Source organism: Perissodus microlepis, chromosome 16, assembly GCF_051167445.1.
Source record: "Perissodus microlepis isolate ML-2025 ecotype Zambia chromosome 16, ASM5116744v1, whole genome shotgun sequence".
In the NCBI taxonomy this organism is placed as follows: Eukaryota; Metazoa; Chordata; class Actinopteri; order Cichliformes; family Cichlidae; genus Perissodus; species Perissodus microlepis.
In genome coordinates, this window is record NC_140476.1 from 26,384,440 (window position 1) to 26,406,326 (window position 21,887).

The 21,887-nt window shown below is 41.2% G+C and overlaps 1 protein-coding gene across 9 annotated transcripts; it reads right to left on the reverse strand.

Moving 5' to 3' along the window:
- Positions 1 to 11: 11 nt before the first annotated feature.
- On the reverse strand, positions 12 to 16,214 carry ddx3xa (DEAD-box helicase 3 X-linked a). 9 transcript variants are annotated; one of them, XM_084908996.1, is made up of 23 exons: positions 15,885 to 16,214; positions 15,076 to 15,127; positions 14,745 to 14,792; positions 13,841 to 13,900; positions 12,689 to 12,781; positions 12,523 to 12,594; positions 9,869 to 9,955; positions 9,219 to 9,392; positions 8,759 to 8,894; positions 8,250 to 8,354; positions 8,070 to 8,169; positions 7,846 to 7,981; positions 7,576 to 7,673; positions 7,397 to 7,495; positions 7,156 to 7,316; positions 6,905 to 7,049; positions 6,667 to 6,811; positions 6,324 to 6,374; positions 4,980 to 5,161; positions 4,697 to 4,814; positions 4,463 to 4,616; positions 4,123 to 4,241; positions 12 to 3,209 (listed from the first exon to the last, which is right to left on the reverse strand). In XM_084908996.1, exons 1-23 carry the CDS (start codon positions 15,927 to 15,929, stop codon positions 3,124 to 3,126), a joined length of 2,466 nt encoding a protein of 821 aa, XP_084765122.1. In that variant the 5' UTR covers positions 15,930 to 16,214; the 3' UTR covers positions 12 to 3,123. The 9 variants fall into 9 exon arrangements, with proteins under 9 accessions (XP_084765122.1, XP_084765123.1, XP_084765118.1 ...); XM_084908997.1 differs by lacking the exons at positions 6,324 to 6,374; positions 9,869 to 9,955; XM_084908992.1 differs by lacking the exons at positions 9,869 to 9,955; positions 12,523 to 12,594; positions 12,689 to 12,781 and having other exon boundaries at positions 9,285 to 9,392.
- Between the last annotated feature and the right edge of the window lie 5,673 nt (positions 16,215 to 21,887).

Here is a 21,887-nt window from a genome sequence, read left to right on the forward strand (position 1 = left end):
AACTGACACAGTTTAATTTACAAATGAAATCTTTATGTAGTTTCTTCAAAAGAAATGAAACCCATCCATCCAATCACCATTATTAAATTGAATTTTGCTGGCCGTTGGCCACAGGCTGTTTGCTACAGGTTTTCTTTGCATGTCTATGTCAAACAAGTCTTCGATGAAACATGCTTGATTTATCCAGATACTTTTGCATTCAAACATTTTATTTTGGTAAAATCATACAATTTGCACAGCTGAGTATTTCCCATGCAGTGCAGTTACCTATAAGCTAATACAGAAAGCAAAGTCTACACCTAAAGAGCTCAGAGGTTCTCCACAGACCGTGGAGCAAGTCTCCGGGTTCTGCCTGCAGTCAGCATGCACAGAGCCTCCTGTTAATCCCCAGCAGCCCAAAGAGCTGCCATGTAAAAGATCAGCGCTGCAGACCTGCTCCACGTTCCCAGAGAACCCCAGAGGTGTCATATATGCAAATACAACAATGAGAATAAACCACATGTTTGTTTCTTTAAGGATTGCCATGTGCCAGACATTCACTGGAGAAAAATAATCATCAGGTCAAATTAGAATAAAGAGTTATTAATGCACACAATTGGAGAATCTGAACACTTTTGCACTGATATGCTTAGGAAATTTATTTGCTTTTTAGACAGCATTATTCCAAACCTTGGCATGTTTGTTAAGATTCTGTTTCAAATTTCGTTGACCAATTAGTATTATCTAATAGAGATGACTGGCCCTGAGGAGGCCCTGAAACAGCTGTGGATATTATTTACTGAGTCCAATGTATCTTCGACATTAAAAAGCTCACACTACCCCGAAATATATAAATTTCACGCATACAGGTGACATTCAACATTCAAGTGCCAGTGTTTTTTTTGAACTGTCTTTTGGTCAAGTTTCTGAAACTTTCAAAGAATCACTCTGAGGCTTACAAAAATAAATATTTGTCAAAAATGCTTAATAAATTACACAAAACTAGCAGCAAAAGTAGAATCTAGAAATCTGTGCAAATGGCTAAATTCCCCCAACTGCTAAATCCCCTGGTCCCAAATAAATCCTGGTTTTTAACATTGAGAACCCTTCCCCTTTGTAAACAAGCTGCGTTATTTTTCTCCTCCTCTGTCTCCTCACACAATATTTGGAAGCTTAAGGACACATATCCAAGACATCTATATAAAACTCTAGATGTGCAATAAAACAACTTTCGTAAAACTCGATGGGCACAACATACGAGGGCCTACACACCTAAATCAAGTAGCACCATTCAATCTCAAGTTCTCAACACCGTCAGTGCATCCACTTTTATTTTGATTTCTTAAATAAAAAAAGTTCAAGGCACAACAAACCCGATGAGAAAACTGGGAGCATTTTGAGGTGAAACGCCCCATGCGGGTCTTCCCCTCCTCTCCACGGCTGCTCCTCTTTAAGAGGAGAAGCCTGCTCTGGCTTCACGAAGCCACAGATTTTTTTGTCTTTATCATTTTTATACAGTTCTGAGCAGATGAACTCCCAGAAGACCTGACAGTACTTAAATATTTCTTAAAGGAAGTAGACACCACCCCTCCCAACCCCCCCAGTCTTTGGCCACATCCACAGTTACAATACGCAGCGATGGAAACCAAAGCCACTGACAATGGCGGTGCACTGAAAGCTGCGCCCATCGCCTACAACCCCCCCACCCTAAAGCCCTAACCCCAGTGGTCGGAGTGTTCCTCTAACCTGCATCTGTTCCTTGCCGTTTAATTGAAAAAACCTCAGTGATTATTCAAATGCCTGTCTCCTTAAGATGAACCATGCCTCCAACGCAGCTTGAAAAGAGAAAACGTTTGTAATTAAGTTAAGCCTGCGACTCAGTTCACGTGTCCTTTCTCCTTGACCAAAAAACAAAACACTTGCAAGCGTAGAATACCGTGTGGGCCTCGTGATTGCAGGTCGATTCAGGTAAACACTAACACTGCGCTATGCCCCCCCGATGCTGTGGTCCTTTATGCAGCCATTTTGAACTTCACTTTCAAGATGGCAGGCATTTTTGTCTTGTTACACATTTGTAGAGAAACTATTCAAAAACAAAAAAACAAACAAGAAAAAAAAGCAAAAACTGACTCAGTTTTTTAACTTTTCACGCACCTGCATCAAAAAGGTCTCACGCAAAAAAGAAACAAAAAACACCGCCCACTTAATGTAGCTAGCACTTGGTAACATACTAGCTGCCGTAACACTGTCAAGTCAATTGAAAAGCATGGAGTAACAAGTTCCAGCATTTATTATTCTTGTATCAACCTCAGCAATTGTTGGCACTGAGCTTAATGACTTCTGTGTTTCTTAAGATTACGATAGGAATGGCTATTTCAAAGACTACCATTTCCGTAAAAAAGGAGCCTGTCCAGGATAGAGTGAGCAAAAAAGAAGAACACAAATGTAACTTTGTCTCTTACGATTAAAATACGGTCACCTCACAGAGTGGCCCAGTTTGTATTAGATATAGTAATGGCTCCATTAGCTGTTTGAGTATAGAAAAGGCTACATGATGTTCCTGTAATAAATTTGAAGTTCAAATGGAGTCATGACTCCTGAGAGCCACAACACCCCAGTGTTTGCCAAGGTTTGATCAAATCCAAGCTTATTTTACCCTTTAATATTTTTCACCAAACAAAGTCATAGTAAAACAAATTTTAGCTCTTGGCCAGGTTCATCTGGTGAAATGAAAACATAGATTTCCTGTTTAAATTCAAAAGGCACAGTACATTAACATACAAATGATCCTCAGGCTACTCGGTTGGGTTTCCCCCCACAAAAAAACCAAAACAAAACAAAAATAAAAATACTTTTAACGATGAAAGTCCGAGGTTGCTGTCGGACAATGCATGTCAGCATCCATGCTCACTCTGAGGTGTGCGAAATCTCTGCGGTCTCCGGCGTGCTGCACGTGCTGGTGACGTTCCGTTGCTTCGTGCTGCACTTCCTTTTCGAGAAGCGAATGGCAGAGAACCAGGGTTGGTAATGTACTGTGTGTCAGTGAAGCTACACAGGGAAGGTTTTTTTCTTTTTTTTAATGGTCTGGCTTAAGTCAACATGTGGTTTCCATTGGGTTGGCATGGCAACCTATTCCTATGGTGACTAGTTTCCCCACCAATCCACGCTACCCGAGTGGCTGTAATTTCCTCCGTAGCTGTCGCTGCCGTAGAAGTTCCCACCAAAACCACCTGTGAAGGATACCAACTGAATATTAATTGACGGCAGAGTGAGGTTTTTGTTTACACGCATTTAGAAGAAATTGATCAAACATCAAGTTATTATTAACTAACTCCCCCCAAAATTCTGTTCATCTGGATGGAGCGTTTTCAGTGGGAGAAAGGTTTCGTCGCTGATCCTTCTTTATCGACTGATGAAGTCACTTGGATCTCCAAAAGCTGATTCTGTTCATTTGTGGGAGAAACGTTTTGTCACTCGTCCAAGTGACTTCTTCAGTTTCCAGACTGAAGACTTCTCTGGTGGTTTCGGAGCTAGAGACTGAAGACAGTCACTTGGACGAGTGACAAAACGTTTCTTCCACAAAACGCTACATCCAGATGAACAGAATCAACTTTTGGTGATTTACTTACCTGAAAACGCTACGTCCAGATGTCCAACTTTTTAGACATCTGCACGTGGATGCTGCAATTCCTTGATGCATGCTCAATAACCAAATCCCCACCAGGTGCCCACATTAAAAAGTTCCAAATAACAAGGTTTGCATGTGTAAGTAATTCTCTTCTCTAGAAAACATTTGACCTCAAAACACTTCTTTTTTTCATAAATAAGACTAAGCTACTTTGAAAATGATGAGCACAGTTACAGTCAAGAGGGAGGATAAACATGCCAGACACAGGCCATCTGCTCCACACTCATGTCTGGTTTCAAAAACACTGGATGTATCCAGTGCTAACCCCTCAGCCTCCAAAATCTGAAAATCCTAGGCAATTTTCAGAGCTGACATGTGACCTTGAGTTCAAATTCAAACTTGTTAGTAACTTAACCTATATTATGAATTTCACATCAGACATCACCTCATTCTCCCATAGTTTTCATAACAGTTAAAAAAAGCTGCAAAAAAAGCTGTGCGAATAGTTTGCTTACCTCCACCGAAGCCACGGTTTCCTCCATGGCCTCCAGCGCTGCGCCCTGAACGGTTGTTACTGAAACTTCCAGAGCCAGACGTCTGACGGTAATCCCGAGCTCCGAAACCACCAGAGAACCTGAACAAAACCAAAACAATTGGTTAAGTGTTACAGGTTAGGCATTATATAAAAAAAAAAAACCAATAAAACAACCCCCCCACCCAAACCCCCCCCAACACGTTAACAAGTATAGTGCTCAGATAGCTCAATTTATTTACAGTACGAGTCAGGAAACACACGTAACATTTTGCAGCACAGAACTAAGATAAATAAAACAGCATTTGTTGTTGCCATGTTACCTCTTAGAGCGCCCACGATTGTTGCTCTTGTGCTGGTGCTCATAGGCCAGGCTCTCAAGCCAGGAGGGAACCTCCTGCTTGGCCTCAACCAGAATGTCCAGCAAATCTTTGGTTATGTTGCTGTTTTTGTCGTTAAAGAACGACGTGGCCAGACCTGCACAAAAAGGTCAGATTACACAGTCAAAAGACTGTACACCAACAAGGAGCAAATATTCTTTAAAAATCAGTTCATACCGAGGTTGCCCACACGTCCCGTACGGCCGATACGGTGAACGTATTCTTCAATGTCACTGGGCAAATCAAAGTTGATAACGTGCTTCACATTGCTGATGTCCAGACCTCTAGCAGCCACCTTCAAAGGACAATGAACAAAAAAGTGTAACATTAAGCATCTGTAAAAATGCCACATGTTATATTTCACATTCTTATTGGCCATTAGTAGAAAAGTTTGTTGGTTCAGTGTGTGCCACAGTTCCCTCCCCAACCTTGAGGATTAAGAACTTGTCAGAATACTTACAGCTGTAGCCACCAGGATGGGGCAGCGTCCAGACCGGAACTGATGCAGAGCCTCCTCTCTGTCTCTCTGGGATCGATCTCCGTGGATGCTGGTGCATGCATAACCCTCGCGGTAAAGGAAGTCCTCCAGTGCATCGGCTCCTTTCTTCGTTTCCACAAACACCAGAGTCAGGGAGTCTTTACCTGAGCAGCAAGAAATTAAGAGGAGACACAAAAAAAAAAAAAAAGGGAGCAGGACAAAAAGCATAAGAGAAAAATAATAATTACTTTATGCAAAGCTACACATGAATTTGAAAATTTAAAAAAAAAAAAAAAAAAAAAAAAAGCAAAACTTCAAAACACTATCAGAAACAGCTGGCAGTTGCAAGACCATGATGCACAAAAAAAAGAAGAAAAAAAAAAAAAATCAAATACCAAAATGACAACTTAGAAATGGAGACAAGTGGTGCATTTTAAAAAAAAAAAAAAAAAAAAAAAAAAAAAAAAAAAAAAAAAAGCTTTAAATTTACTGACAACCATTAATTGACAACAATGGCTTTGGTTTCTCTGAATAATTATTTCAATGACTTTAAAAAAATTACTACATTTGGAGTAAATTTTTTTTATGCATTTGGTATCAGATATTGGGCATTAATGGCCATCAGAATAAAAGCTCAAGATAATCAACATGACAGAGGTATTGGGGTAAGACAGGCCATTCCACGTTTTGCATTATTCACAGCTAACCCTGCAATAGTTTTGCCAACAACAACAACATTCCTCAAAACTTGCAAGTACCTTCAAGTAAAACAGATCAGCCAAATCCAACTGAATGGTTAACGTGGTACCATGTTCACCATTTTTAAAACAACTAAACCACATTTTTTGGTGGTAGCATTAAGTCACCATGGAGGTGGCATGTTGCTTTGGTGCCTAGACATAATCGAGTGATGGCTCATTCACCATTAAACCCTAATCTGGTCCTATTCACTGTCATCTATTATAGCCATTTAGGAGCTCTAACCAAGATTAACAGACACACTGTTCACTGACTTCACAGATCAGCGCCATTAAATTTGTCACAGCCTTCCGACTTTCAGAAAGAGCCAGCTGACCTTAGTTCCAAAACTAAACACACACTAAAACACTACACTGTCTAACATTTCACAGGGGAGATACAAGTTTTAAATCAGTCTATGCACTGCTTGGCAAGTGTTACCACTTATTGGAAATGAAATTTGAAAGACAAAAACAAAACTAAACTGAGGTAGCATGTCAGCTGCAGCAGAGCAGAGGGAACGGGATGAACTGTGGGATGTGATGTTTCTTGCGTGTCAAAGTAAAGTTATGGTATGTTAACACTTACCCGTTTTCTCTGGGGCTTCAGTCACATTTTCCTGAACCTCACTGGGAATAACTAAGATAAAACCAAACCGGCCAGTAAACGCAAGGCTACAACAGCTTTAGATCATTGTGAGAAGCTAACCCCTTAAAAACACGTTCAAGTGGTTTTAGCGCCTGCTCACCAAATTGCATCAGATCATTTTTACATTTCACTTTTTCATATAATGACAGATTGTTAGAAATGTAGCAAAGTCAATATTAGCTCGGTATGGGGCAGACAAACAGGATGAAGGGTTAGAGCCCAAAGCCCTTTATGGGAGGGAAAAAAAAATAAATAAAAGAATGAAGTGCATGTGCAATCTCACCGGTGGCATTGAGCAAATCAAGGAGGAAGGACCTCTTGTCTGTCTCCTCTACCCAGACCACCTTTTGGGTGATGTTTTCTGAAGTGGAACCAACACGCCCCACGGCAAGGAAAATGTAGTCCTCCAGGAAGTCACGAGCCAGGATCTACAATACGCAAGTTCAAATATGAGTATGCAAATATTTATATTGCACACATATGAAATATGGTTTCGTATACCTGCCAGCAGGCCAATGTACCTGGATCTCTTTGGGAAAGGTAGCACTGAACATCATAGTCCGGCGGATGCCTTTTGGTGGCATTGTGTCTTGTTCCACAATACGTCTGATCTGTGGCTCAAAACCCATGTCCAACATGCGATCAGCCTCATCCACAACCAGGTAGCTGTGAGTACATTTAATAATTAGCAATTATAAATAAGGGAGTCAGACATTTCCATTAAAGCAACATTTTTCCCATGAAACCCAAAATTGTTCTGTGTAATACTGACTGGCAGTAATCCAGCCCGATCTTGCCCCGCTCCATCATGTCGACCAGACGTCCAGGTGTGGCCACCAGCAGGTGACAGCCTCTCTCCAAGTCCCTGATCTGCTGGCCAATATCAGCACCACCGTACACAACGCAGGGACGCACCCTTGAGCGGTAGGCAAACTAAAGGAGGAAGGAAACAATTCAGCTTGGCGAGTCAATATTTTGGCAGACCAAGATGATGCCAGATGTTTCTAGCTCACCTTCCTCGCCTCATCATAGATCTGCAATGCGAGTTCTCTGGTGGGAGCCAGGACAAGGGAGATTGGGTACTGCTTACGGCGTCCATACCTTCCATTCTCCTGAGAAGACAAAACATGTTTATGAGAAAAAGCCAGATGTTTGTTTTGTTCAGTTATTGTGCCGTTTCTGTCCATAGTACCTGTCCACTGTTCTTGGCAGCCTGCAGAGCGTCTCCTGGCCCTTCCGTGTAGATCTGACTCAACACTGGCAGTAAGAAAGCAGCAGTCTTACCAGAGCCTGAAACACAGCAAGGGTCATACAGTGTTATTTTGGCGTACTAACATCAAACTACGGACACAAAAAAACAAGCCCTTTCTAGGGTTATTTAAATATTACAACAGAAACAAAGTTCATGGTTACCAGTTTTCTCTGGTAGTCAAGTGAACACAGAATATGTAGAGATACTAACCAGTCTGGGCACAGGCCATCAGGTCTCTCTTGGACTTGATGATTGGGATAGCATACTTCTGGACAGGGGTGGGGCGAGTGTAGCGACTAAGGTTAATGTTCCCCATGATAATCTCGCCCATTTCCACATCATGGAACTACAAAAGAACAAGGTATGCCATATATAAACATATAAACAAGCCATTTTTATTTTTTTAAACAAAACCATGAAACTAAATCACTTACGCTTTCAATGTGGGGTGGGCAACTGCTTCCAGTAGCTTCCACTGGAATATCATCATATTTCTCAAAGTTTATGCCGGTGTTGCTTCCAGAGAAAAGCTCGCTAGAAGACAATACAGAAAAGTTTAGGTTTTGGATAACCACAGCTGTTAGTTTGCTATAGGTGAACGGAATCTGTCTTACTGTTCCAGACGCTCATTAGGAGCAGTGGGCTTGGACCAGTCATCATCTCTGGACTCCTCTGCCCAGCGGCTATTTCCTCCACCAGCAAAACCTCCACGCTCGTATCTGTGCACACAAAGGTTATTTAAATGAAGAACTAAATTGTCACGTGACTTTGAAATGAGATAAAAACAAGCTATAACCGACAGTTCTTTTTCCAAACTCTCAGCACTATTTTTCCATACTCTCTGCAATAATAGCCAAGCTGGGATTGTATGGTACAATCAAAAACATTTCTGCTAATCTCTCTGCTGTTCTAACAGTAAACCAATTAGTGAGGTGAACACTTCACTAATTGGTTTAAACAATCAGTGAAGCCAGACTGGTTGGGTTAATTACCAGATGGAGAAACAATTTCACATAAAAATGAACAAATGCAAATACTATCAGGCAGTACAAGACTTTGCTCTCAGGACACGTTAAAATACCAAAATTATAAACAGTACATTACTGAACGCAATGACACCCACCTTCCTCTTGAGCCTGCCCCGCGGTCATTGAAGAAGGCAGACTTGGACCTATCAGTACGTCCCCCAAAGCTGTTGTAGGCCGCATCCCTGGGAGGTCCTCCCCAGCCAGCTTCTTTGTTTTCGTAATTGCCAAACCCTGTAATTAAAAAAATATATTGGTCAGTGGCAATATTTGTACCTTTTTTGGAGCGGGCAAAAGAGCGGTTACAACCGACACCCTTCTTACCAACAGCAGAACACACTTGTGTTTCCCCTAAAGCAAAAATACCATTAAATGTTAAAAATCTAGTTACTCTAACAAAGTGCAAAGTTAATATTGCAAATAACAACTTCCAGTTTATACAGAGTAAATACACTGTATTAAAAATAAGGGGTGGGGGAGGGTAGACTTTACAATGAAAAACTACACTACAACTAGGGCTACAGCTGGACATTTTTAAGGACAACAGGTTTTTCCCACCTGCATTTTGCAATGGCTGATTAAACGAACCTCCACCCCTGTTACCACGGTAGGCACCACGCCCACCTCTATCATTGCGAGGGGGTCCACGCCCTCCAAAGCCCCCGTTTGTGCGGTTGTCGTGGTAACCATTCACAAAGCCATTGGTGCGTCCGGAATCCCATCCAGGTGAATCTTTATTGGGCGGAAAAAGAAAAATTGAAAAAAAAAAAAAATATATATATATTAAATAAGAGTTGTTAGGAAAAGCAGAAAGCGGCATGTTACTTATTTGTGTCAGTAAGCCAGTACACACGTCTGCGCTCAGTGCTGTCTATCCATGAGCCTCTTATTACTAGTTGACCTATTTTTAATCTGAATTACTGACAGTGGATATAAGCAACTCAATTACACTAAAACCTGGGACTCATGTCTCAAGTAAAGCATCACCACCATTAGTGTCACATATTCATATTATCTAAGTTGCATAACCATGTACTTGATCTGTACAAAGGAATAGCTGTGGACAAGTCAAAGGTGTTTACATTTAAAAAAAAAAAAGTTTAAAAGAACTAGCGACTACTGAGGTGTTGCCTTATTTTATTTGGTTACACACAAGTTGTTCTACAAAGACCAGCTGAACCTCGTTTCTTCCTATATGGGACATTTACCACACCGATCTGCCCAGCTTTGGACACTGGCTGTGTCATCATTCCCATCGGTGGCCACACTGTTACCAGTGCGGGCTGAGGATGAGGCTGGTGGAGGGGGACAATGGTAGTTAGTGCTGCCATACTGAGGCATGCTGAAAAGCTCAATCTATGCCACAGCAGCATCAAGGGGCAGACCAACCACACAGACCTATTCTTCAAGTAGTTTGGCTTTAGGGGAGGGAAAAACAAACAAACAAAAACATTCAGCCTAAAAGTCTAATTAAACCTGCCCTCCCCAGCTTTTCATTTCCACCACTGTGGCAGATTTAAACACGTACAAACAACCCCGAAGATTCACAAGCACGGGCCAATCTGTCTGTGGGTAGTGAACCAGTAAATTCTGTCTTGATACAGATCTGAGTCACTAAAGAGAAAAAAATATTTTGTCAACAGAACAAAAAATATAATTTTTTTTTTTTTTTTACAAGCTGAATATTTGCCATTTTAAGGTACATTTCAGACAGACAACCAACTCTGCAAACTTTAATCTTGCATATTTACAAAAACATGTTCCAACTTGACTTTAACAAACATACATAAGCCAATTTTAAATTGAGTATGACACATTGCAAGTAACACTTGTACTATGAAGCAAGAATTATCTTGATTTTATCTGGGTTTTGAGTATTACTTTGGCCCTTCACTTCTTACAAGGGTACATCACCATGGTAACCCCGCCTGCTCTGAACTAGACATAATCCTTTGTCCATTTAAAGCACCGAAAATCTTTGTACTGAATAAATTTTTTGACCCAAGACCCCCCAACCCCACCACACACACACACAAAATTATTTCAAACATTAATATATGATCTCTTTGTATTTGCCGACATATCAACTTTGCAAGCAGACTCAGCCTAGTTTGAATTCTGTACCAAAAGGCACCTCTAGGCTGCAGCTGAAAGACCAAAAACGTATCAAATATTACTCTTGTAATTTCCTTTCACATCTGATCTTCTGCTGCATACAGACCTGCAAATGTTGACCAGATGCTTCCATTGCCACAAGTTCAACTTGTCATGTGTAAACTTGCGCATAGCTAGAATAATGAGCATGAGTTGATTTACTGAATTCTTAACTATCTAACCACTACTTAGCCCGTTTGCTGATGTTAGAGATATTGAAGCCAAATAACAGATATTCCAGGTATGTTGTAGCTTTGTATTACAGGGCCCAGGATTTGAGAGATTTTAGTGACTCAGAGTGGCATCAGACCCAAAAATACATGTGGTAAAGCACAGAGTGCAGCAATGTTAGAACCTGATGTTCCAAGACAGAGTCCAGTGGACTTCAAACCAATAACCTACATAAACCAAAGAGAAAATTCACAAATTCATCCATAAATACTTACGCAACCAATGCAAGCTACAACTAGAGTATGTTATTCAAACTATTTAAAATTCAAGTCAAAATCCCCAGCCAATGTTTCCCATAAAACTGAATACAGCACTTTAAGAAAAAGGGAATCCACAAAACATAACTAAGGATTACAAAAAGTTAAACATCCATGACTGAATACTTGGCTGGCATTAAAGCATACAATACACACAAAGGTATAAGGTTTTACCATACAAGTAAGAGTTATAATTCATCTGGTGATTCTGGACTACTTACAGAAAACAGCATAGTCTGTGTGTCCTTCTGCCCCATTTTGATCATGCCACAAAGAAAAAACATTCAACAGCAAATGTATGGCATGTTCTGGAGATGTTTGTAGACCACATGCTGACAGATTTCTTTTTGTTTATAGAACACAGATTTACACTGAATGGAAGTTTGGCTGCCATGCTGTCCAGGCTATGAAGAATTAATTCTGCTCCATTACCAACTGGAGAGATTAAACAGACTCTAAAAAGCCAAACAATGATGCCCTCAGTCAACTATTTTCATTTAAATGCAAAACAAAAAAAGGCCACGAAGGACAACTGGTAATCATTCTACTTACAAAACATGAGTTTAAGACAAACACAAAGATCATGATTCAATCATGTGCCAAGGAGGTGTGTTTGTATGCAGATTTCTGTTCTAAAGGTCAACTGCAGATTGCACTGGACACTGACTTTACACCACGTAAAATAACCAAGGAAATCACCTGAGGTTATCAGCTGGAACACAAGTGTGCGTGCAACCAGGTTATCAGTGCTGTATTCAATGGCCAATCCTTTTAAAAACATAAAATGTAAGCAGAGAAAAAGCTGTGAAGTCAAAAAAGAACCCAGAACTGCAACTGAGAGGCTCCAGCTAATAAATATTGTGAATCCCAATAATACTTCAGTGTTCAAATAACTTGACCACAAAAGTCCTACTTTGACTTAGTGACTGAGGCTAACATGGTGTAACGTATGCATGACTGGACAACACAAAACAAGTTGATATTGTCTTGTTATTAGTAAAACAGCCACACTAGTGATGCAATGCACTTAAAAAAAAAAAAAAAAAAAAAAATATGCATCATCAGCAACTCTGTTTGCAAGCTTTGAAAAAATGCAGTGTTAGGCCCAGATTTGTGCTGCTTTTTTCCCTCCAAGTGACCACAACAAAGCAAGGGCACACTGACTAAGCTATATACACTAAGAAACTCTGCATGGCATGCAGGTAGAGGTCAAAGTATACCACATTGGTTTCGCCAATCCCCACTGTAGGCATGGTAAAAGGCAAGCTCTTGAGAGGCCAGTCTTGGGTAACCTGAGCAAAGGTAGGGGAAGCAGGCTATAAAAAGACTCATGAGTACTGGCTCATGCAGTATGAGTGTTGGGCTTGACTTCACGCTTATAGTTACCAGTCTGACAGTCATCCCATCCTGAAGTATAGTTATTTCTGTGTCTTTGCTGACACACTGCCTGCCATGGTTGGGGGCACGGCTTAGAAGAAACTTGGGGCACACAGCAGGTAAAAATATTGGCTTTATTATACAGTGGGAATATAGTTCTAATAAATCTAATATATTTTAACTAACTACAGTGAAGAAAAGCAACGAACCAACAGGGTGATGCTTAGATTCCTCTCCCCCCCCCTCAAAACTCCAACCAATTTCAACTGCAAGCATTCCAGCATAGAGAAGCACATCAATTAAACATGAACTCATTATACTTTTACAGTGGAGTTAGGGCTGTGCGATATGACCAAAATCTCATATCCCGATATAAGAATTCTATCGTCCCGATAACGATATAAATCACAAAAATGTAACATTTTCTGTAAATTCTGTGAATCTCGACTTGCGGGAAGTGTTTCCAGCTGCGCGTCATGTAGCTGGAGTCGAGTGTTTTAACCGATGTATGAAACTATACATTTTTAGACATAAGTTGTAACGGCCGCTGTTTTCTTTGTCAGTATTTATTACACCGTGCTGCGGGGAAAAGCCTGTTCTAACGTTTGAGTCTAAAGTTTATTTTTTAGCACCTGGCGGCTCTTTTTTACTTCTCATCCGTAAATAATCTGCTCTTTCACGTGATTCAGTTTATTTTGAAAAGTCTCAACAGGATCTTGAGCTTTATTGTGAAAGGTTTATGTGGAACATAAACAAGCGGACACGCGATGGTTTTACTGTCGCTGTTGCTAACCACAACGCATAAAAACAGGCGCTTGTCCGTCCATAGTGTGGTTATATAAAATATAAGAGAAAGAGAGAACTTTAAGAAATTAATATAGTCACTACAGTGACCATCAAAACGATGAAAAAATATTGCTGTAAACAGTTTATTTTACGACACCACGAAACAAACGATGGCGTAAAATGAAACGATAGATGTTTTTATATCGTCATCCGATATATATCATTATATCGAACAGCCCTAAGTGGAGTGTATGGATCTAACCTGACCCTCCCTTCACACTGGCTTTGCTGGTGTGTACAAAAAAAATGGCTATTTCATGCATCTTTAAAAAAAATGCAAGTTGCCCTCAGCAAAAGCAGACAGAAGGGACTTACAGAAATTTACTGGTGCCACTGAATAACCGCACTGTCTACCAGCGGAATAAGCATTTCCTGCTGTGGAATAAGAAAACAGTACAACGAGAAAAAACGTCAAGTGTGCAATGACACAGGAGTATGATTCCAAATGTTGCCCTTTTTTTTAAGTTTTAATGTCAGTTTTTGACTTACTATGCCAGGCATGACGTATGTGGATTTAAGGCCTTTAGCAGAGCAAATATGTACAGAAGGATATTATAATAATATATATAAAAAATAAAATACAAAAAAAAAAACCTCCTCAGCCACCTCACCCTGGCTACAAAACCAAAATATTACCTCAGTTTTTAAAAAAATAAATCAATAAAACACCCCCCCCCCACACACAAACCCACCCTCCCTCCACATTCCCCTTTATCAGAGCAGCCAATAGCTAGCACTCCTCTTGTTCACATGCGATACACTGTACCAACCAAAGAATACTAGTCAAAAATTGCGCATGAAATTACTCGAACCAAATCAAAACTTTTGAAAATTGCCATATTCTCCTACTTATGAGCAGTCTAGGGTGAAAATACAAAGCCAGAGCTGTAATACAATACCACTTGCCCTACTTTTGCAGTGCCAAAATAAGTTCTCATGCAAAGATGCAGAAAGCCCAATTGACATTACGTTGTCCTCAATCTCTGCCTAGGACAAATGTTCCCTCATTTTGTATGCTCTAAAATGCTGCAAACACTGCACAACTACCAATTTTTGGTACGAATGTTTAAGTCAAGATTATAAGATGCATCTGGTTAGAGCCTCATTTTCCCCCCTCAATTGTGCTTGCTTTTACCATGCTCTGATGGGCATTTATCATCAACAAAAAAGACAAACTGGTGTTGATGGGCTAACAGCAGATCGGCAGTGTTAAACTTACCATTTTTGGGAGCATCTTTGTTCCTCAAGTGAGGTGGAATGTAACGTCCTGGATAGAGGAAAAAAAAGGTTTACCAAAATGTATGAAATCTGGCAATATTAGTGATTATGGGTACAACTGTAGATTTAAATAATGCTTAGGGCTTAATCCACCAAGCAGGTTTTAAAAAGTTTTATTATGAACAAGGTTTTTTTTCCTTTGTCTCGAGTGCCAAAGAACTCCATGAAAGTTGTACCACACTGTAAACAACGTTACACAAGGCTTACGCTGATAAAGCAGCGTTATCGATTTACATTTACCACTGACAAGTAAAATCTGCTTTATTACTTACTGCCAGTTCCTCCACCTTGTCCGTCAGCCGAGTTCAAGTCTAGGGCAGCAAGCTATAAATTACAAAGAAAAAAATAAACATAAAAAAAGGTAAAAAACGAACTACAACACATAACTGCTATATTTGAAAACCATTACTTGACTGGAAACACTGGTTAGCCGCTTTTTTGAAGCGGGGCAGCTTCAAGTGGATTTCTAAATAACCGAGGTCAGAATGTACGATCATTGAAGTTAGGCCTAACAGTAAAAATAAAACTATATATACCGGAAATAAAAATATGCCCTCTTAATTTCGCTCAATTTCGACTCCTAAATATATATTCCAAGCGACTTAAAAAAATTAGAGGATTACATTTCAGAAATAACTGTCGCTGAAAAACTGTGCCAACATTTTTTCCTGCGCCACGTTTCAGGTTCAGAAGGCCTCACTCTAGCCGGGCTAACGCGGTTGGATACCGGCCGGGTGGTAAATGTTAGCCAACCCTGTATATTTCCATTGGTTGCAGTACGTTTTCACCACAGTCCGTTCACTTGCTATACTTAACATGGCTTGGGGCGACAGCTTGTCGTATTTTAAGGTAAAAACTTGAAGTGTCCGAGCTTGTTAGTGCCAATTAGCCATCACAACGCATCGGCAAGCGTCGCCATCACAAACGTCGTCACCTCCATTTTAGCAGCCGCAGCGTTAGCCTAGCACCAGGCTAGGAAGTGGGCTAACGAAGCGCTCAATTTCTCCTCGAAACTACATGTGCGTAATGGAAAATTCCAAAATTTCTAGGAGAACAACAGAAGAACAAAATAGTTTCTTACCTGCTGATCTAGACCGTGTGGATTATCAACGACCACATGACTCATAACTAAAGAGAGTAGTGGGGGATTATTTCTGAAGAGAAAGGATTTTCTTTGTTAGCACAGCCGGCTATTCCCGTAACGTTAAAGCTTTTTTTCTGTACAAATTACGAACTTGAATCGACAGTTATCTATAAAGTTCCCTAGAAGATTATGTTTACTTTAAATAAATAAAAAGACGTTATTTGTTATAAATGCTGATCAAGTTTCCGATTGAAATGATCGTTGCGGAGCTGTTCAGCAAAAACCCCCTCCCGGTAGGCTTGACCGTGGTGGAATGAGACACCGAAGGTTGAGGTAGCGCGAGATATCGCTTTTGGCACCTCAGGTCGGCGGGCTACAAAGCAAATATCGCGATGTTTCCTTTAATCTCTGATTGGTTTAGCCAGGGAAACATGAAACTCAACCCTTAGTGTGTGTACTGCCACCGAGCAAATCGACTGCATTTTGCCTTGAAAAAAATTAAAAAAGAAAGAAAAATATGACTGAAACCTAAACATCTGTAAGACAGATGTTATATCCCGCTATCAGAATCATCTGTATTTAGCCAAGTTTGTGCACACAAACAAGGAATTTCACTCCACTTCACATTGTTCTCTTCATGCAAAAAATAAACTTTTGTTAAGGAAAAAGTGTAAATCTGCGTAGTGCAATGTGCATATGACTTAAATGATACAACAGTGGGTTATTTTACAGTGTTCAACAGAGTGACAGACAGGGGGAATAAAGTGTCTCTTTGGCGGCTGGTTTGAGTAAACAGCGCTCTGTAGTGCCTGCAGTTTGGACAGTCTGTGTCCAGGATGTGAGGGGTCTGCAGAGATGTTTTCTACCCGTTTCCTAACCCAGGACCTGTGCATGTCATGGATGGAGGGAAGATCAGCACTGGTGATACTCTCTGCAGACCAGATTGACCGTTGAAATCTGGCCCTGTATTGCTTTGTGGCTGAACCAAACCAGAGTGATTGATGTGCAGAGGACAGAGTCGATCATGGCAGTATAGAAGAAAACCAGCAATTCCTTTGGCAGGTTTCCTGAGTTGCCACAAGAAATACAACCTCTGCTGGGCCTCCTTCTGTAGAGTCCATAAGGTGGACCATTTCAGATTGCGTGAAAAGTTACTTCATAGGAATCTGAAGTGAGCCACATTGGGGGCATGTGTTGTTTAGGAATGTGAGGGGGAGAGGGTGGGGGGATTTCTCTGATAGTCCAATGTCATTTCCACCGTCTTTAACAAGTTCCGTTCTTGGTGGTTCTGACTGCATCAGTGGACCAGGTGGTCCATCTCCCATCTGTACGCGTACTCGTCATTGTTCTGGATCAGACCAATGACCGTGGTGTCATCCGCGAACTTCAGGTGTTTCACAGATTATTCTCCTAAGGTACAGTCATTAGTGTAGAAGGAGAAGAACGGCGGGAAGGGCACAAACCCCTGGGGGAGGCTAGTGCTGATGGCCACTTGTTGCTGCCTGTCCGTCAGGAAGCTGGTGATCTACTGACAGCTGGAGGCGGGCACAGTAAGCTGGTTGAACTTTCGGTGGAGGATGTCTAGGATTACAGTGTTGAAGGCCAAGCTCAAGTCCACGAACAGTATTCTGGCGTACATCCCAGGTTGATCAAGGTGGTGCAGGATGTAGGGGGCAAACTGTAGGGGGTCCAGCAGGGGGTCTGTGATGTCCTGTTTCAACACCAGTCCTTCAAAGGACTTCATGACCACAACGGGCCTGTACTCAATTAACCCTGCAATGGTGGACTTCTTTGAGACCAGGATGATGGTGGAGCATTTGAAGCAGGAGGGCACCTAACACAGCTCCAGAGGTCTGTTAAAGATTCGGGTGAAGATGGGGACCAGTTGCTCTGCACAGACCTTCCAGCACCAGAGGCACACACCAGTCTTCCTGGTCTTCTGTCTCTGGGTCAGAGGGGAGGGGGGTGAGGGCTGCAGGTAGTCCTTTTGTTTAGGTGTGAGTTGAGGATGGGAGGTGTGAGTGATGGTCTTTCAAATCTGCAGTAGACGGTGTTAAAGTTGTCAGGCAGTTTGGGATTCTCTTCAGGGTGGGGGGATGGACTCCTGTAGCTGGTGATGTGCTGCAGGCCTCTCCAAACTGATGCAGGGTCTTTGGCTCAGAAGCTGGTTTTTAGCTTCTCACTATAGCTATTTAAAAAATGACACAGATGGATTTGCGGCCTTGAATCTGGAGTTTGGGGTTTACATTAGTGTTATTTGTATTTTTTGTTCTTTACATTTATCTTTAAAAATAAACAAGCACTGGAGAGTGGTCAGAACATCAAATGGGACAATTATAGCCTGCTACTGGGTATATTGAGCTAGACTGTGTACCTATACGTGACTGGATTGGTTTGTTTTGCCTGCTGAAGAAATGCTAGCCTGTCTGGCTTTTTTGGGTAGTGAGAAAAATCAAAATGCAAAGTAAGTCAGATATGTTGATGAATTTCTAATTTTGGAAGGGTGTTTGGTGACAGAACACCTCCAATATGTCCGCCCCTCCCTGAATCTTGCTCTACCCAAAGTTTCTTCCTGTTAAAGAGCGTTTTTCCTTCCCACTGTCACTAAGTGCTTGCTCACTTGGCATCCTTTGATTGTTGGGGTTTTCTTTGTATTATTCTAGGGTCTTTACCTCACAATATAAAGTTCCTTGAGGCAACTGCTGTTGTGATAAACTGAATTAAATGACAGCCAAAATTAGACAGCAAGTATAAGTTTCTGCTTTGGATAAACAAAATGTCAGTATAATTTGAATAATGTGAGCACTGATCCAGGCAAATATACAGCAACTTCCAGTGCAAGTTTCCACCCAGCGTCCTCTTCACCACAGTGACACTGCTCACATGGAGCTAAAAGAGAATTAGATAGATCGGAGAAGTCTGCGCAACATTTTTCCACAATTTCTAGAATCAGAATTTCAACATTGGATTGAAACATTGCATCTAGGGTGGGTAAATCTCACTTTATCTTATGGTATCAAAAGCCTTTTGTAAACTCAGAATAAGGTCAAGTATAAGCAGTCAAAGACTGCCCCTTCTGTTCTACTCTTAACCCCCTATCTGTTGTTAGCCTAGCAGCGTGCCTTCTGTCTGCACTCAGGGCAGGCTGTTTGGCCAGGTCTTATTATTTATCCCTCCTTCTCAGTGCTCATGTACTAGTTAGAGTGAAGGAAGCCTTAATAGACCATATGCTGCTGGGATAAGGTGTGCCACAGGTAAGTGGCTACTAGAACAAAGTTCAAGTGGTAAGAGGTTTTTCCAAGATGACATGCCATAAATGAAGCTGATAGTGATGGAACCCTTCCTTTTTTACCTTTTACCAAGATGCCACAACGAGAAAGTATAATTCACAGTCTCTTTCACACCACTAAGCCAAGGCAGTGGTTTGGTAACTTGTTCTTTACTTGTGCTTTCAGGTGGCACAGGGACTATGGCCATTTGAAAGCTGTTTGAGCAGTAGTCTGTTTTAATAGTAGCTGCACCGAAGCACAAGACTAAGCCACAGTCTCATTACAACATCAAATATGATTGAGTTTATCACCCATTCTTTGTACCTTTTCGAAGTGAAGGAGTTAAAGAGTGATAGGCATTGGACTAAACCACTGCCAGGGATATGAAGGGGAGTCCGTTTTTTAAACACTTATAAGATATAAAACCTGAATTTATTTCATAATCATCATCGCATTCATTTTAACAGGGGAAAAATAGAAGAAGATTAAAATTAAAATTGTAGCTCTTGTTGCAAAGTGCACATAAAGAGCAACAATATGGCTAGAAAATAAAAACAGTATTTATTTACAATTTCTCATAAATAATAAAAATAAATTTTATGCTCTATCACCAACCCAGGCCCATCACACAATTCAGAAGCATTAAAAATGTCTTAGCCCCTTTGCTCTACACCTGACACATAACGCTCTTTACAGCTGCACATCAATCTTCAACATTACATCATAAAGAATTGTGTAATTGTTGTTTTTGTATGCGTTTCCGTTACGTTACAGACTCTGTTGCCGTCTGATTCACCTGCTAAAATACACAGCACAGAGTTGGAGCTTCTTCTTCGACTTCAGCATGGGGTCCTAGTACTTCCTGCACCACTGCTCTTTAAACAGGAACATCAGCTCATGCTATGTTTGCACCTCTCTGCTCCATGCCTCAGCATTAGTCATCCTCTATTACTCATGTGGCGTGTATTTGCGAACACACCGGGAGAGCACCGAAGAGCTCCTGCCTACTAAAAAATGCAGCTTAACTTGATACAAAAATGGTCAGGGTGTGGGTGCCACAGAGGACCATTGAATTCTTTGTGTTTGTGTAGCTTCACTCTCGGCAGTTCTTTTCTCCTGTTCTTGGAATCATTTTAATTCTGCGGGATTTACTTGTCCCAGTTAAAGTAATCCAAACATGTGGAGTATCAGCGGTCGTTTTATTCCTCAAGCTGGCAGGTTTGAGGCTTGTCTGGTGGAATTTGTGACTCCATCTGCTGGACAAATTCTGTTACATGTGCCGGAATTACAAAGGTCACTCTGCTGCAGACTCTTTGGGGTGGCAGGAGCTGATTATTTTACACAAAGTTGAAATTTCTCCAACCATTTTCTTTCGCTTATCCGGGGCCGGGTCGCAGGGCAGCAGCCCAAGCAGAGAAGCCCAGACCTCCCTCTCCCCAGCCACCTCCTCCAGCTTGTCCGGGGGAACACCAAGGCGTTCCCAGGCCAGCCGAGAGATATAATCTGCCCCGGGGCCTCCTCCCGGTGGGACACGCCCGGAAAACTTCGCCCAGGAGGCATCCTTGTCAGATGCCCGAAGTTGAAATTTATTATTAACCTAAATACTTTAAATTGTATTTAAGCAAAAAGCCCCACCTCTTTCTGCAGCAGCGCTTTTTGGAGCTTATTTACACATCATTAAAAAAAAATTATTTAAAACCTCTCATGGAAACATCCCAATGCTATTGTTATTAGCTAAAACTGAGGAAGACACTTACGGCCTTTACTATATTTATGTCCATTCCTGAATATATCTGCCAGCATGAAAGTATAGGACATTAACTATGAATCTTTCTATGTAACTATGAAGGCCAGGTTTCACAAGGCCAGGTTTTACTCGAAACCCTGGCTGATTGTGACCCACACCCGTTTTCACACCTTGGCTCATGTGATTAGGTAGAGGATCATCAGGGGGTCCTTTTGTCCCTCTTTGGGGGGATACTCCCACTGAGTTTAAATCTGGGACTCTCCGCCATTTGACCTTAGAACTGAAGAAGCTTCTCGGATGAGAGGTGAAACGTCTTCAAGCAACTTAAAGAAGTCCAGACGCTTTTCTTTCCAGCTCCTTAGATTAACTATGAAGTTTTACTTAGTATTTTACTTAATACTTAGTATTGATGCACAGTTGCTTGAAAAGAGTAACACAGCTAAACTTTTACTTTAACATATTTGGAGCTTTTTGTTTTTGCTGATAATTTTTGCTGGCATGACGCAGATGTTACAGTACAAGTTTACCATGTAAACAAACTGTAATGATTAATCTCCAGACACCAGGGGGCACTGCAGAGAAGCCTGACGACAGTTTCCCAATGTCTGCACTTTAGCAAAGTGGACATTAAATATCCTAATTGACCCTGTGCACGAGAAAATGCTAACTTCCTGGTTTGAGACCGGATGTGGCGTTGTACATTTCCGGTAGCTTTACTTTGCGGTCAATCGCTACTGCGAAGATATACTCCAAAATCATGTCCAAACATCGAAAACGGAAAGATCGCGTTAAGTTACAAAGAGCAGAAGGTGGGAACACTCACCACTGTTGTGTCATAAAAAAATCTAATGATCAATTTTGACGTTTAAAGAGTTTAGATCGATCAGTTGTTTACATCACTCAACACAAGCAGAACTGCATTACTGCATGCAGAACACACATCATCCACATTCAGAAGCACATCTCTGTATAGTGACTGGTCTT